Source organism: Macaca fascicularis, chromosome 16 (assembly GCF_037993035.2).
Source record: "Macaca fascicularis isolate 582-1 chromosome 16, T2T-MFA8v1.1".
NCBI lineage: Eukaryota > Metazoa > Chordata > Mammalia > Primates > Cercopithecidae > Macaca > Macaca fascicularis.
The window spans coordinates 8,429,134-8,444,013 of record NC_088390.1 but is presented as its reverse complement, the minus strand read 5'-3'; the positions used below and the strand labels follow the sequence as shown (position 1 = coordinate 8,444,013).

At 47.1% G+C, this 14,880-nt stretch overlaps 1 protein-coding gene across 6 annotated transcripts in view; it reads left to right on the top strand.

Moving 5' to 3' along the window:
* Positions 1-51: 51 nt before the first annotated feature.
* The window catches only part of KRBA2 (KRAB-A domain containing 2), a 26,261-nt gene continuing 11,432 nt past the window's right edge, over positions 52-14,880 (top strand). For 2 of the 6 annotated variants that reach the window (XR_012425275.1, XM_074018535.1), the window contains exons 1-3: positions 52-835; positions 4,301-4,486; positions 5,732-6,331. Coding sequence is in view for 4 of the 6 variants with exons in the window: in XM_074018535.1 (XP_073874636.1) it covers positions 4,396-4,486; positions 5,732-6,331 (691 nt within the window). In the remaining 2 variants the exon portion in view is untranslated. Of the gene's footprint in view, positions 836-4,300; positions 4,487-5,731; positions 14,286-14,880 lie in introns of those variants that run through there. The other 4 variants (XR_010582265.2, XM_005582859.5, XM_074018536.1 and 1 more) reach the window with 4 other exon arrangements.

The window sequence follows — 14,880 nt, the reverse complement described above, 5'->3', positions numbered from 1 at the left end:
CCGGCTTCCGGCGGAGCCGGCGGGAGGTGGGGCGGCGATGCTGCAGCTCGCGGTGGGTGGAGGAGATTCAGACGCAGCGTCTAGTGTATCCCTTTCTCTTTCCCGACCTTCCTCAGTCTGCGGCTCTTTTCTCCACCGCGCACCTGCCTCAGCGGTTCAGCCCTGAGCTGGCGGGCGGACGGGCGTGGATCCAGGCTGTGGGGATCATTCTGCGAAGTCAGGGTAGGAAGGCAACACAAAGGAGGCGACGCCCCAGCCCGGTCCTCAGGAATAAGCGGGCGTGCCCGGTGGCGTGGACGGTGCGGGGACACTGTACTAAGTGCCTTATCTGCATTGTCATTGAATCTTCATAGCAATCGATTGTGATGGGTACTGGTCCTCTCCCCGGGTTGTAGATGAGGAAACTGAGGCTCCAGTAACTTTGCTTTAGTCAATAAATGGTAAGAGTCAGAAAATGAGTTCCCAAGCGTAGACTCGGCCATACCGCTGCTCTGCCTTGCTAATGACAATCTACCTGTAAGCGACATTTTTGACTAAATGTCCTTTGAACACCTTTTGTGCTCAGCTCTGTATTCGTGGGCCCTCCAAAGGGGGTACAGGCAGGCAGAGGGCTCCGTCCCTACTTTTTAGGTTGCATACATCTGAACTGGTCGACTGCAGATGCAAATCAAGAGTGCGCCAGTGAGTGTGGTACAGGTGTTGAGATGAAGTCCAGATGGCAATCAGCTGAAGTTACTGAATACGTCGGGAAGGAGGCTGATTTCAGCTGGCTGGGATTGGGAAGATCGATGCGAGGACATTCCAAGTCGGAAACCGCCGAGGCAAAGACTCACAGGTGGGTGAAGGGAGTAAACATGGCTTTGGAAATATTTCCAGTTTTCTCTGACCAACTCGTTTATCACTTAGCCGTTTATCCCGTAGCCGTCAGCACAGATCACACCAGGAAGCTGATTGATTTACGATCACATTTGTTTCATGTTGCTTTGGAAAAGATACTGAAGCCTCAGGCAACATAATGAGACCCCGTCTCTACAAAAAAAAAAAAAAAAAGAGAAAAAAATTAGCCGGGCCTGGTGACGCATGCCTGTAGTCCCAGGTACTCAGGAGGCTGAGGTGGGAGGATGCCTTGACCCTGGGAGCCGTGATCATGCCACTGCACTCCAGCCTGGGTGACGAAGTGAGACCCCTCTCAAAAAAAAAAAAAAAAAAGATACTGAAAGCTTAGAAATCTGCAGGAGTGGGCAAGATGAATAGGTTAGTAGGTCCCGACGTCCTGGGCTGCATGCGACCCACAGGCCACAGGTTGGACAAACTTGATCCAAAGGAAGATGCTGCCTATTACAGCCAGTTATTGCCAGGCAGCAATGCCGCCAGTGCAGCCAGAACATTGCCTTTTCAAGAAAGCCAAAAGTCGAGGCCGGGCGCAGTGGCTCACGCCTGTAATCCCAGCACTTTAGGAGGCCGAGGCGGGTGGATCACGAGGTGAGGAGACCGAGACCATCCTGGCTAACACGGTGAAACCTCATCTCTACTAAAAATACAAAAAAATTACACGGGCGTGGTGGCGGGCGTCTGTAGTCCCAGCTACTCTGGAGGCTGAGGCAGGAGAATGGCCTGAACCCAGGAGGCGGAGCTTGCAGTGAGAGATCCAGCCACTGCCCTCTAGCCTGGGCGACAGAGCAAAACTCTGTCTCGAAAGAAAAAAAAAGGCAGAAATCGAGATTTTTATGTGAAATCTCCCAATCTGTAAATATAGGTGAAACATTCCTTTTTTTTTTTTTTTTTTTTTCTTTTTGAGATGGAGTCTGGCTCTGCCGCCCAGGCTGGAGTGCATTGGCACGATCTCGGCTTACCGCAAGCTCCGCCTCTCGAGTTCACGTCGTTATCCTGCCTCAGCCTCCTGGGACTACAGGCTCCTGCCACCACGCCCAGCTAATACTTTGTATTTTTAGCAGAGATGGGATTTCACCGTGTTAGCCAGGATGGTCTCAATCTCCTGACCTCGTGATCCGCCTCAGCCTCCCAAAGTGCTAGGATTACAGGTGTGAGCCACCACACCTGGTCGAAAAATTCAAATTTTTAAAAATCACTAGATGGACCAACCAAAATAGGTCTATTAGATAATTGTGGACTTTGGACTCTACTGCAGAATTTCATGGTATAGTAAGGACTGGATCTCTTACTAAAGACTGATTCTACATCTTTTGGTTATAAATTGTTTCTAGCCTGTTGCCTCCGTTCTTCTTTCTTTTTTTTTAATTTTTTTATTTTTAGAGACAGGGTCTCACTATGTTGACTAGGTTGGTCTTGAACTCCTGGCCTCAAGCAATCCTCTTACCTTGGCCTCCCAAAGTGTTAGGATTACAGGCATGAGCCACTGTGCCCAGTTGCCTTCGTTATTTTATAGAATGAAGATGAGACTTTTCCTTTCTTTGCGGTCCCCTGAAGGGAATCAAACAGCAACCAACACAGCACTCCAGTTGTGAGAGATGCTGGTTTCAGAAAGGAATCTGGAAGGTGCTCTTTCTGGACTCCATTGAATACCTTGTGGTTTCAAGAACTGTTAGAACTAGTAGGACCGGCCGGGTGCGCTGGCTGTACATGCCTATAATTCCAACACTTTGGGAGGCCAAAACAAGCAGACCACTTGAGGCCAGAAGTTCAAGGACCAGCCTGGCCAACGTGGCAAAACCTCATCTCTACTAAAAATGCAAAACATTAGCCAGGCGTGGTGGTGTACCCCGGTGTTAAAAAAAAGCTAGTAAGACCGTGGGATGGTAATAGATATTCCTTGGGAAACGAAGTCCCATGTCAATGATTGAATGGTACTGGTGGATGAAACAAAGTGAAGCTGGTTTCTTTACTGCAGGACTTCTCAGAGCCTTTTTTTGTTTTCTGAAACAGACTCTCACTCTGTCGCCCAGGCTGGAGTGCAGTGGCACGATCTCGGCTCACCGCAACCTCTGCCTCCTGGGTTCCAGTGATTCTCCTGCCTCAGCTTCCTGAGTAGCTAGGACTACAGGCATGCACCACCATGCCTGACTAATGTTTGTATTTTTAGTAGAGACAGGGTTTCACCACGTTGGCCAGGCTAGTCTCGAACTCCTGACCTCAGGTGATTTGCCCGTCTCAGCCTCCCAAAAGTGCTGGGATTACAGGTGTGAGCCACTGTGCCCAGCCTCAGAGCCTTTAAAATGTCAGTTTGCAGAAGATCTTGAACCCAGGCTTAGAGTAAAGAGCATTTTGCAAATGTGCAGTTTCTTCATTTCTGCAAGGCATAGTTTTGGCCAGGCCCACTGCCTCAGGCCTGTAATCCTAGCACTTTGGGAGGCTGAGGCAGGTGAATCACTTTAGCCCAGGAGTTCGAGACCAGCCTGGGTTTTTTGCAACATGGCAAAACCCCATCTCTATAAAAAATACAAAAAAAGAAAAAGAATGCAAATGCACATTTTTCACATTTAAAATTTTGGATGTGTCATCAATACATTCATTTAATACACACTGTTTTTCCTCTCAAAAGAAAGTTATTAAGTCAGTGGTTTTACAGTCAGTAATGTCTTAGAATCAGGAATATACATGATTAACCAGCAATGCTGAGGAAGGGAGTTTGAAGCCCTTTTAGTGGAGGAGCTTCAGGACCTGGAAGTACGTTCCACTTAACTGAGACTCTTGCTCAGAACTTTGAAAAGTTTCCATCTTTGTCTGCTTCTCAGGATTCTGCCCTGCCCCTCCGCTCTGCATCTGACAGCTGGGATCTTGGGATCCTGTTTTCCTAAGCTTGCTGGAATTCCTGCAGTCCTCATATGAACTCCCCTGGCCTCATCACCATCCTGTCTTAGGGCTGTTCTAACTAAGGAATCCCGGTTTAGACAACTGAGTATCAAGTTCTCCCCTTAAGGAATTATCTGATCACAGTGGCATGTAGACTCCCTTTGGGGTATCTGTTTTCTGCAGGATAATCTCCTGACATATCTCCATGTACACAGACATAAGATTTCCATTGGAAACAGATCCTGCCATCCCTGTTAGGCGTCATCAAGCCTGTGCTCAAGTTCACTTGGACTCTGCTTTATTCTGGAAATATTAATGCACGGGCTACAGCTCTGGCAGCGTCAAAACTGGCCAGACCAACAGACCTCCCAGGAAAGCAAAACTCCTTTCCCTCACCCATGAAGCTGTACTCATCTTGTTGGATATGAGACCTATTTCTTTTTTCTTCCATTTATTCACCTGACTCGCTTTCAGAGTCCTCTATGCTGCGTGCCTTCATTCCTGATGCCCTCTCTTGTCTCTTCCGCAGACCTGCTGAGGCTGCTCCTTATCCCAGGCCCCCAGACTGTATGGTCCCTGTGGCAGCAGCCATTGTTGTCTCAGGAAGCAACAGCATTTGAAGATATGACCAAATATTGGAATTATTTAGAAGCCTCTCAAAAGGATTGCTACAGAGACACAATGCTGGACAGTTATGAGAACACGGTCCCACAGGGTAAGGACTCAGAATCTTCCTTTATTAATCTTGTGGACAATTGTCAAAAGGAAACCGTCGTTTAAAAATATTCCCTGCCGGGCGCGGTGGCTCAAGCCTGTAATCCCAGCACTTTGGGAGGCCGAGACGGGCGGATCACGAGGTCAGGAGATCGAGACCATCCTGGCCAACACAGTGAAACCCCGTCTCTACTAAAAATACAAAAACTTAGTCGGGCGAGGTGGCAGGCGCCTGTAGTCCCAGCTACTCGGGAGGCTGAGGCAGGCGAATGGCGTGAACCCGGGAGGCGGAGCTTGCAGTGAGCTGAGATCCGGCCACTGCACTCCAGCCTGGGTGACAGAGCGAGACTCCGTCTCAAAAAAAAAAAAAAAAAAAAAAAAAATATTCCCACAGCTTTCTTCTTGATTCACGCAAAATTAGGACAGACTCTTCTGCCATAAGCATTTTTTTCTTTTTTTTTTTTTTGGAAACAGTCTCCCTTTGTCGCCCAGGCCGGAGTGCAGTGGCGCAGTCTCGGCTCACTGCAACCTCCGCCTTCCGGGTTCAAGCCATTCTCCCTGCCTCAGCCTCCCGAGGAGCTGGGATTGCAGGTGCCCACCACCGCACCTGGCCAGTTTTTGTATTTTTAGTAGAGATGGGGTTTCACCATGTTGGCCAGGCTGGTCTCGGACTCCTGACCTCAAGTGATCCGCCCACCTCGACCTCCCAGAGTGCTGGGATTACAGGCGTGAGCCACTGCGCCTGGCCAAGAGATTGTTTCTGTTGATCATGGGAAGCCTCAGAAGCAATGCCTGGTACAAATTTCAGTTTAAGAGTTTGCTGTTATTATGTGGTACCTTTTAGCAACGTTCTCCCATTTATATTATTTTAAAGGGTACTGAGGGTAAGATTTTAGCCTACTGCCTTAGGAGTTTCTGTTTATCCTCTCTCCTGTTCAATTAATGAAAACCAGTTGATTAGGTTTCATGCTATAAGCTAATGGCTTCGTTGTTTTTTCTGTTTGCCGAAAGTCTAAAACCTCTACATATTTGTGATTTAACTGATGTCAAATTCTATTGCTATGCTGTGGTTTTGGATGGTGCCAGTTGGCTTTCTAATTGCTTTTTACTATGACTCTATTATCATTCTTCCATATAATCATCTTCAAAAATTATATGAAAGAATTGATGAGGAACTCCAGAGGGGAAGTCTTCCAGGTGGGAGTGTCAGTGAATTTAACTTTGTTCTCTTTTTTTCCTTTCTTAGCATCCTTCTTACAGTTCTCCATGATGCCTCAGAGAGCTGGAAATGATCCACCTGGTGTTTCAAATGTGAATGAAATGGAAATGGAGATAAGTAACATGAGAGAAAAGTTTCTTATGAGTGTAACAAAGTTAGTAGAAAGCAAAAGTTACAACAGCAAGGTATTTTCCAAAGAAAAGTACTTTCAAACAATAAAGGAAGTTAAAGAAGCTAAAGAAAAAGGGAAGAAGTCATCACGTGATTATCGCCGTGCGGCAAAATATGACGTGATCTCTGTACAGGGCACAGAGAAACTGATAGAGGCTACTCATGGAGAACGTGATCGAATACGGTATTATGTACATAAAGAAGAGTTGTTTGATATTCTTCATGATACACATCTCAGTATTGGACATGGTGGGCGGACACGCATGCTCAAGGAGCTGCAAGGAAAATATGGGAATGTCACCAAAGAAGTTATTGTCTTATATCTGACTCTGTGTAAACAGTGCCACCAGAAGAACCCAGTACCCAAGAAAGGCCTTCCGCCCAAGCCCATGACTTTTAAGGACATAGACTCCACGTGCCAAGTTGAAATACTTGACATGCAGTCAAGTGCCGATGGTGAGTTCAAGTTCATTTTATACTACCAGGACCACTTGACCAAGTTTATTATTTTACGGCCATTAAGAACCAAACAGGCCCGTGAGGTGGTCAGTGTCTTATTAGATATTTTCACAATTCTTGGTACACCCACTGTGTTAGACTCTGACAGTGGCGTTGAGTTCACAAACGAGGTTGTTCAGGAGCTCAATGAGTTGTGGCCAGACCTAAAGATTGTGTCTGGTAAGTACCACCCTGGCCAAAGCCAGGGCTCCCTGGAAGGAGCAAGCCGTGATGTGAAGAACATGATAGGTACCTGGATGCAGAGTAACCGTTTATGTCACTGGGCCAAAGGCCTCCGATTCCTGCAGATGGTGAGGAATCAGGCTTTCGACGTTTCCTTGCAGCAAAGTCCATTTGAGGCAATGTTCGGTTGTAAAGCCAAATTTGGGCTATATTCCTCAAACTTGCCCCGGGAAACCGTGGCTACTTTACAAACAGAAGAAGAGCTAGAAATTGCTGAAGAACAGCTAGAAAATAGCCTTTGGATCAGGCAGGAAGAAAGAGTTGAGATTGGAGCAGACAGATCTGATATGGATGATGACATGGATCCCACTCCTGAAGCTACAGAACCCAGCACCTCACAAGGGGCTTCTGGTCTCCTCTGCTGGTGAACAGATGGCTGCTGGGTGGACAGTCACAGGTGTCTCTCTGAGCATAGTCATCTGAGAACTGTTGCCAGAGGCCCCGGGGGAAAGGATTGAAGGCTGCACTCTCAGGTCAAGTTGTATATGGTAGCCCTTGCTCAAAAAGGGAAAAGTTTGGGTCTGTGTATTTATTCTTAGGGCTACCATAAAAAATTACCACAATCTGGCCGGGTGCAGGACTCATGCCTGTAATCCCAGCACTTTGGGAGGCCGAGGTGGGCAGATCACTTGAGGTCAGGAGTTCAAGACTAGCCTGGCCAACATGGTGAAACCCTGTCTCTACTAGAAATACAGAAATTAGGCAGGCTTGGAGGCGTGTGCCTGTAATCCCAGCTAACCGGGAGGCTGAGGCAGGAGAATCACTTGAACTCAGGAAGCAGAGGTTGCAGTGGGCCGAGACCATGCCACTGCACTCCAGCCTGGGTGACAAAGCAAGACTCTGTCTCGAAGACAAAAAAAAAAAAAAAAACAACCACCACCTGGGTGACTTAACAGAAATTGAGTCTCACAGTTCTGGAGGCCCAAAGTCTGAAATTAAAGTGGTTAGTAAGGTAGGTTCTTTCTGAAGGCTCTGGGGGAGAATCATTCCATGCCTTTCTCCTTTCTCTAGTGGCCCTCGGCAATCCTTGGTATTCCCTGGCTTGTGACAGTGTAAGTCCAGTCTCTGCTTCTGTCTTCCTGTGGCCTTCTCCCCTGTGCTGTATGTATTCTTTCCTGTCGCTTGTAAAGACATCACTGGACACCGAACCCATGTCACTGGATTTAGGGCCCACTCTAATGAGGATACTCTCATCTCGAGACCCTTACCTTAATTAGATCAGCAAATACTCTTTCCAAGTAAGGCAACATTCACAGGTACTAGGGACTTGAACTTGGACTTATCTTTTTTATTTATTTTTTTTTTTTAGAGACAGGGTCTCCTTATATTGCCCAGGCTGGTCTCAAACTCCTGGGCTCAAGGGATTGGCCTCTGAAAGTGCTAAGATTACAGGTGCATGCCACCACACCCAGCCAGGATTTTTTTTTTTGTCTTTCTTTTTTTTGAGGTGGAGTCTCACTCTGTTGCCCAGGCTGGAGTGCAGTGGCACAATCTGGGCTCACTGCAGCCTCCACCTCCCCAGTTCAAGCAATTCTGCCTCAGCCTCCTCAGTAGCTGGGACTACAGGTGCGCACTGCTACGCCTGGCTAATTTTTTTTTTTTTTTGGAGACAGAGTCTCACGCTGTTGCCCAGGCTATAGTGCGGTGGCATGATCTGGGCTCACTGTGACCTCCGCCTCACAGGTTCAAGCGATTCTCCTGCCTCAGCCTCCAAGTAGCCAGGACTACAGGCACGCACCCCCACAAACCCAGCTAATTTTTGTATTTTTTAGTAGAGATGGGGTTTCACCATATTGGCCAGGCTGGTCTCAAACTCCTGACCTCGTGATCCACTCAACTCAGCCTCCCAAAGTGCTGGGATTACAGGCGTGAGCCACCGTGCACGGCTGGACTTACCTTTGTAAGAGACACAGTTCTACTCATTATAGTCAATAGAAAAATACAGGCCGGGCGCGGTGGCTCAAGCCTGTAATCCCAGCACTTTGGGAGGCCGAGACGGGCGGATCACGAGGTCAGGAGATCGAGACCATCCTGGCGAACACGGTGAAACCCCGTCTCTACTAAAAAATACAAAAAACTAGCCGGGCGAGGTGACGGGCGCCTGTAGTCCCAGCTACTCGGGAGGCTGAGGCAGGAGAATGGCGTGAACCCGGGAGGCGGAGCTTGCAGTGAGCTGAGATCCAGCCACTGCACTCCAGCCTGGGCGACAGAGCAAGACTCCATCTCAGAAAAAAAGTAGATGAAGGAAAATAATGAGAAAAAAAGAGGTTCATCTAAGACGCCATAGAGACTGGCCACCTTACCAACTGGGCTTTGTTTCCCACTTCAGGAGAAACCGTATGTGCCATCCCTTTTCTCAGAGCATTATGCACAGAGAATTGTGTAACTGCATGAAACATATTAAAATTCGGTCAGAAGTAAGATATGACTGGAATTTGGGTATGCGTCTGCCACTTGTCTGTGTCTCAAGCACTTAAAAACATATCCTATTCCTGGCACAGTTCAGTGCATTTCGGGAAGTGACCAATAGGGAAACAATCGAGGTTTCTGGAACAAAATGCAAGAGTTGGCCTGAGATCATTGCTCTACCTAGAGAGGAGGAGGGCAAGGCCAGTCTGGGTCAGGGTTCAGAGTAAGGATGACTGACCCAGCCACAGGGGAGGACAGTGCTCAGGACCTGTGTACTCCTACGTTCCCAATGCCTAAGACAGCGTGCTCAGCCCATGGAAGGTGTTCAGTGAATTTAATGAATAAATGATTCTACTAAAATGGGCACGGGGAAGGAGAAAGGGCCTGCAGTCTTTTATTCTTTTTATTTTATTTTATTTTATTTTTATTTTGAGATGGAGTCTCACACTGTCGCCTGGGCTGGAGTGCAGTGGCACGATCTTGGCTCACCACAGCCTCCGTCTTCCAGGTTCAAGTGATTCTCCTGTCTCGACCTCACGAGTAGCTGGGATTACAGGCACCCACCAGCACGCCCGGCTAATTTTTTGCTTTTTTAGTAGACACGGGGTTTCACTATGTTGGCCAGGCTGGTCTCGAACGCCTGACCTCATGATCCACCTGCCTCGGCCTCCCAAAGTGCTGGGATTACAGGCATGAGCCACCACGCCTGGCCAGTCTTTTATTCTTTATACAGGTGTCCTTCCTGCACATCCCAGAGCCATCTAAGACCCATCCTGATTGTCACTGATGCCAGTTCCCTCTTCTGTAAGGGGCAGTAACACGCCGGTGCTGCCTACCTCACAGGAATGTCCTGAGAGACAAGCGAGATTCTGCATGTGAAGGAGCTTTCTCTCTGAATGGTGAAGTTCTACAATGCGACTCATCTTTGCCGCGAGCAGACCCTGTCCTCCACGTGAGAGTGGGAGAGCTTTGCTCACTGCCATTTCTTCTCAGATTCAGCAGTGTGAAGTTGGAAGGGATCCAGGGAAGCCGCATTATTATTACATAGGAAGTGACATCACTTCCCAGCTTGTTTTGGGGGCCAAAATCTTGCTCTGTTCTTGGCCAGCACCTTACTTTCCATCCCCCTTCCAACCCATTGTCTTTCTTTGTAACTCAGCCCAACAGGTCTGGGAGGCCCAACTTTGACTGAGGATGTTACCTTCCCCTCCCCAGTGCTGACCTCCTCCCTCCTAGTTACTTGGCATACCGGGAACCACATCATCAACTCGTGGGTAAAAGGTGACACATGAGCCATAACACTGCTTGCTTTCCCAGAGATGCCTGCAAATAACCAAGGTTTCCAGGAGCTGCCGCATCACTCTTCCTCTTTGCATCTTAATGTTGGCAGTGGGAAAGAGTGAGAGGTGGATTCCTGGACCCAGTCTTTATTTCAGCCTCTGCATTATTTCAGCATCTGGAATAGAGGTCACCAACTAGTGTGCCACAAGCTAGTCTCAGCTTGCAAATATATTTTGTCCACATAATGTTTTTAGTTTTTTTTTTTTTTAAACAGAGTTTCACTCTTGTCGCCCAGGCTGGAGTGCAGTGGTGCCATCTCAGCTCACTACAACCTCCATCTCCCAGGTTCAAGTGATTCTCCTGCCTCAGCCTCCCAAGTAGCTGGGATTACAGGCGCCCGCCACCACGCCCGGCTAATTTGTGTATTTTTAGTAGAGACGGGGTTTCGTCATTTTGGTCAGGCGGGTCTCGAACTCCTGACCTCAGGTGATCCACCCACCTTGGCCTCCCAAAGTGCTGAGATTACAGGCATGAGCCATGGTGCCCAGCCTTTTAAATTTTTTTTTTTTTTTATTAATTGCCAACTCTTTAAACACTGGAGAGTTCATATAAAAATCTGGATGTCTAGCACCTCTTGAGAATTCGGCATATGTGGCCACAGTGGGCCCACAATTTCTGCATGGCAGCAAATGAGGAGACGCACTGCAGTGCATGTGGCACTCTCCAGGTGGCCACCCTCAGCCACTCACATGCACGTGCATTTCTGTGGCCCAGCGCTGAAGAAAGGCCAGTGCAGGGCGTGGTGCCATGCACCTGTAATCCCAGCTACTTGGGAGGCTGAAGTGGGGGGTCACTTGAACCTGGGAGGCCGAAGTTAAAGTGAGCCGTGATTGTATCACTGCACTGCAGCCTGGGTGACAGAGACCCTGTTTCCAAAAAAAGAAAAAAGGCCAGCAACAGAACTGTATATCTCTAGGAACTTATGATAGAAGTGACATTTCAATCAGTGGGAAGGCATGTATCATTCAGTTAATGGTGCTGGATCAATTGGCTGCCCATTTGACAAAAATGAAGTCTGACCCCTAAACATTAAACATATAAAAATAATAAAAATATTGGGGGGCCGGGCGCAGTGACTCATGCCTGTAGTCCAAGCACTTTGGGAGGCCAAGGTGGGTGGATCACCTGATGTCAGGAGTTTGAGACCAGCCTGGCCAACCTGGCGAAACCCCATCTCTACTAAAAATACAAAAATTAGCTGGATGTGGTGGCAGGCGCCTGTAATTCCAGCTACTCAGGAGGCTGAGGCAGGAGAATCACTTGAACTCAGGAGGCAGAGGTTGCAGTGAAGAACCAAGATTGCGCCATTGCACTCCAGCCTGGGCAACAGAGCAAGAATCTGTCTAAAATATATATATATATATATGGGAAAAAAATACTTTTGTGACCTTGGAGAAAAGTATTAATATATTTGGCTACACAAAAGTAAATACTGGTACGGAAAAATAATGCCATTTAAAAAACAGAAAATAGGCTAGGTACAGTGGCTCATGCCTGTAATCCCAGCACTTTAGGAGGCCAAGGTGGGCGGATCACCTGAGGTCAGGAGTTCGAGACCAACCTGGCCAAAATGGCAAAACCACATCTCTGCTAAAAATACAAAACTTAGGCATGGTGGCAGGTGCCTGTAATCCTAGCTACTCAGGAAGCTGAGGCACAAGAATTGCTTGAATCTAGGAGGCGGAGGTTGCAGTGAGCTGAGATCGTGCCACTGCACTCTAACCTAGGTAACAGAGGAGACTCACTCTCAAAAAAGAAATTTTTGTTTTCTAAAAATCTGTTATGATTTTCTTTCTCATCCTTGGCCATTTCTTCTAGTCTCAGTTTTAGCTGTGACTTTTCTGTATGAGACTCCCTTATGCCTCTTCTAGGCTCCAGCCTTCTGACTACTATGGGCTTCTCAGAGTCAATAATCTCCCCTAACATATTCTTCCTTCTGTTTTCCACTAGTTCTACTAATGGCACCATGGGTCACCCAACCCAGAGACATCGGTGTATCATTCTCCCTCACTGCCCCTAGCTAATTTGCTAAATTATGTCATCCCTACCAGTGGCAGATTATATTTTCCAAATGTCAATGCAACAGTATATCTGTCACACATGTTCTTCTAGAACTTTGCACTTCCCTATCAAGAGATGGAGTTTTTATCATCCCTCCTTGAACCTAGGCAGAAATTTGTTCTTGCCTTGACCAGTCTAGTACGAAAAAGTAATAATATGTGGCTTCTGAGGCTGCTATAAAAATACTACCTCACTCTCTTGGAATAGTTACTCTTGAAACCCAGTCACCATGTTATGAGGAAGCCCAAGTCACATCAAGAGGAGCCAAAGCCCTGGGCCCTCAGCCCTGAGCCAACAGACAGAATCAATCTGCCAACCATATGAGTGAGCCATCTTAAAAGCAGACTCTTGGCCAGGCGCAATGGCTCACACCTGTAATCCCAGCACTTTGGGAGACTGAGGCGGGTGGATCATGAGGTCAGGAGATCGAGACCATCCTGGCTAACACAGTGAAACCCCGTCTCTACTAAAAATACAAAAAATTAGCCGGGATGTGGTGGCGGGCGCCTGTAGTCCCAGCTACTCGGGAGGCTGAGGCAGAAGAATGATGTGAACCTGGGAGGCGGAGCTTGCAGTGAGCTGAGATCACGGCTCTGCACTCCAGCCTGGGCGACAGAGCGAGACTGCGTCTGAAAAAAAAAAAAAAAAGAATCTCCAATGGGCCAGGTGCGGTGGCTCATGCCTGTAGTCCAAGCACTTTGGGAGGCTGAGACAGGAGGGTTGCTTGAGCCACAGGGTTCGATACCAGCCTGGGCAACATAATGAAGCATGGTATTAATTAGCCAGGTATGGTGGCTCGCACTGTAGGCCCAGCTACTTGGGTGGCTGAGGTGGAAGGATCTCTTGAGCCCAGGAGGTTAAGGCTGCAGTGAGCTACAATTGCACCACAGCGCTTCGGCGGCGGGGGGGGGAAAAGAATCTGCAGTGGCTCCCCATTACTCACAGGATAACAACTTAAACCTGGCATCCAACTTGGACTGTCATATGGTCCCAACTACCTTTGTGGCTTTGGAATTGAGGCATCAGGTCTAGGCACATGAATTTCCTGGTTGCACTTGTTTTGTGTGGCGTGGCAGGAAGAAACTCAGGCCATCGGCTACTCTAGACACTGCCAGAGTCACTTATTCTTTCCAGAACTTGGCTTCTTCATCTAAGGTGAGAGACAATTGAACCAACTCGTATTAAAGTTCTCTTCCAGTTCTGCCCTGTGTAGTGTGAAAACTGTCATCTTGTACTTTTGTACTTCCTACCTCTTCTAGAACCCCGGCCTGAGCTTCCTGCCAGGGGGCGTGTCCCCACTTCCGAGGTGGAGAGAAGATGGGAGACTTAGACATGAACGCTTTCTGTGAATGTTCTCTGTTTACCCACTTTTTCAGAACTAGCTTTGGCCTTATATTGTGGAATAGAATCTGTTTGTCTGCAGCTCTAGGGGTAGAAGGAACATTTTCTTCTGATATTTCTGAGATCCCTATTACCAATGGTTTTTTGAGACTAAGCATTGGAATGTCATTAGTACTGAGAAGGAAGGGCAGCTGGGAAGGCAACCAAAAAGCTCAGACTTACATTCTTGCTTCCAAATTATTTTGCATGCTTTCTGGACGTCAGTACAACAGACCATTGAAGTATGGTTTGCCAAGGTTAGGTTCAATCACGGCATGAGCCCGTTACCTCTGTAATTACTTTAACCTTCTTCAATTTGGTGACTTCGGGTTGTTGAATTGTAAGGGGGAAAGGTTTTTCGTTTTGTTTTGTTTGTTTTAGTTTGTGATTTACAGTTCTTCCTTCCATTTGTTTTGTGAAAGCTTTACAGAAATTGATCTGAAACCTGAGATACTTTGAAATATAAAAGAGCAAGAGTTATCTCAGGACTTTCATTCAGAACGTTGACTGATGGCAAAACAAGTTTGTCCCTGGAATCTTCAGAATTTTCTTCGGAATTCTGTCCCTTTGAACTTATTGAATTTGGTTTCTTTTTTAGTTCCTGGTTCTTCCTTATTTTTATCATGGTGCTAATCTTTGTTTACCCAGGTTCTGACATTTTTACCCTAGAATTAATTACCCCAGATGGTCGACTCTACTGTGTTTTCCAAGCAAACAAAGTAGGCAGGAAACGTGAGCTTCCTGCACAAATTGCTTTTCCGTTTTAATATGAGACTTTGCCTTTTAGAATCATATTTTTCGTATGTTTACTTTTCTTAGTTATAATTGATTATTATTATTATTTGGTTTAGATCTAGTCAGAGTTTCCCTTTTCCATTTAAAATTTGGTCCTGATATTTTGCTTTTTGCTTCCCCACATCTCAATTTGTTCAGTCTTATTGTTCTATTTAATTTGAATTGCTACATCCTTTCTGTTGACTAGCTCCTCTTGATCAGAATAACTTTTCCACACCTGGAACTTTGGCGTAGGAGTTCTCTTCACTTTTATGCATTTCCCGTGACATTACAGGGTG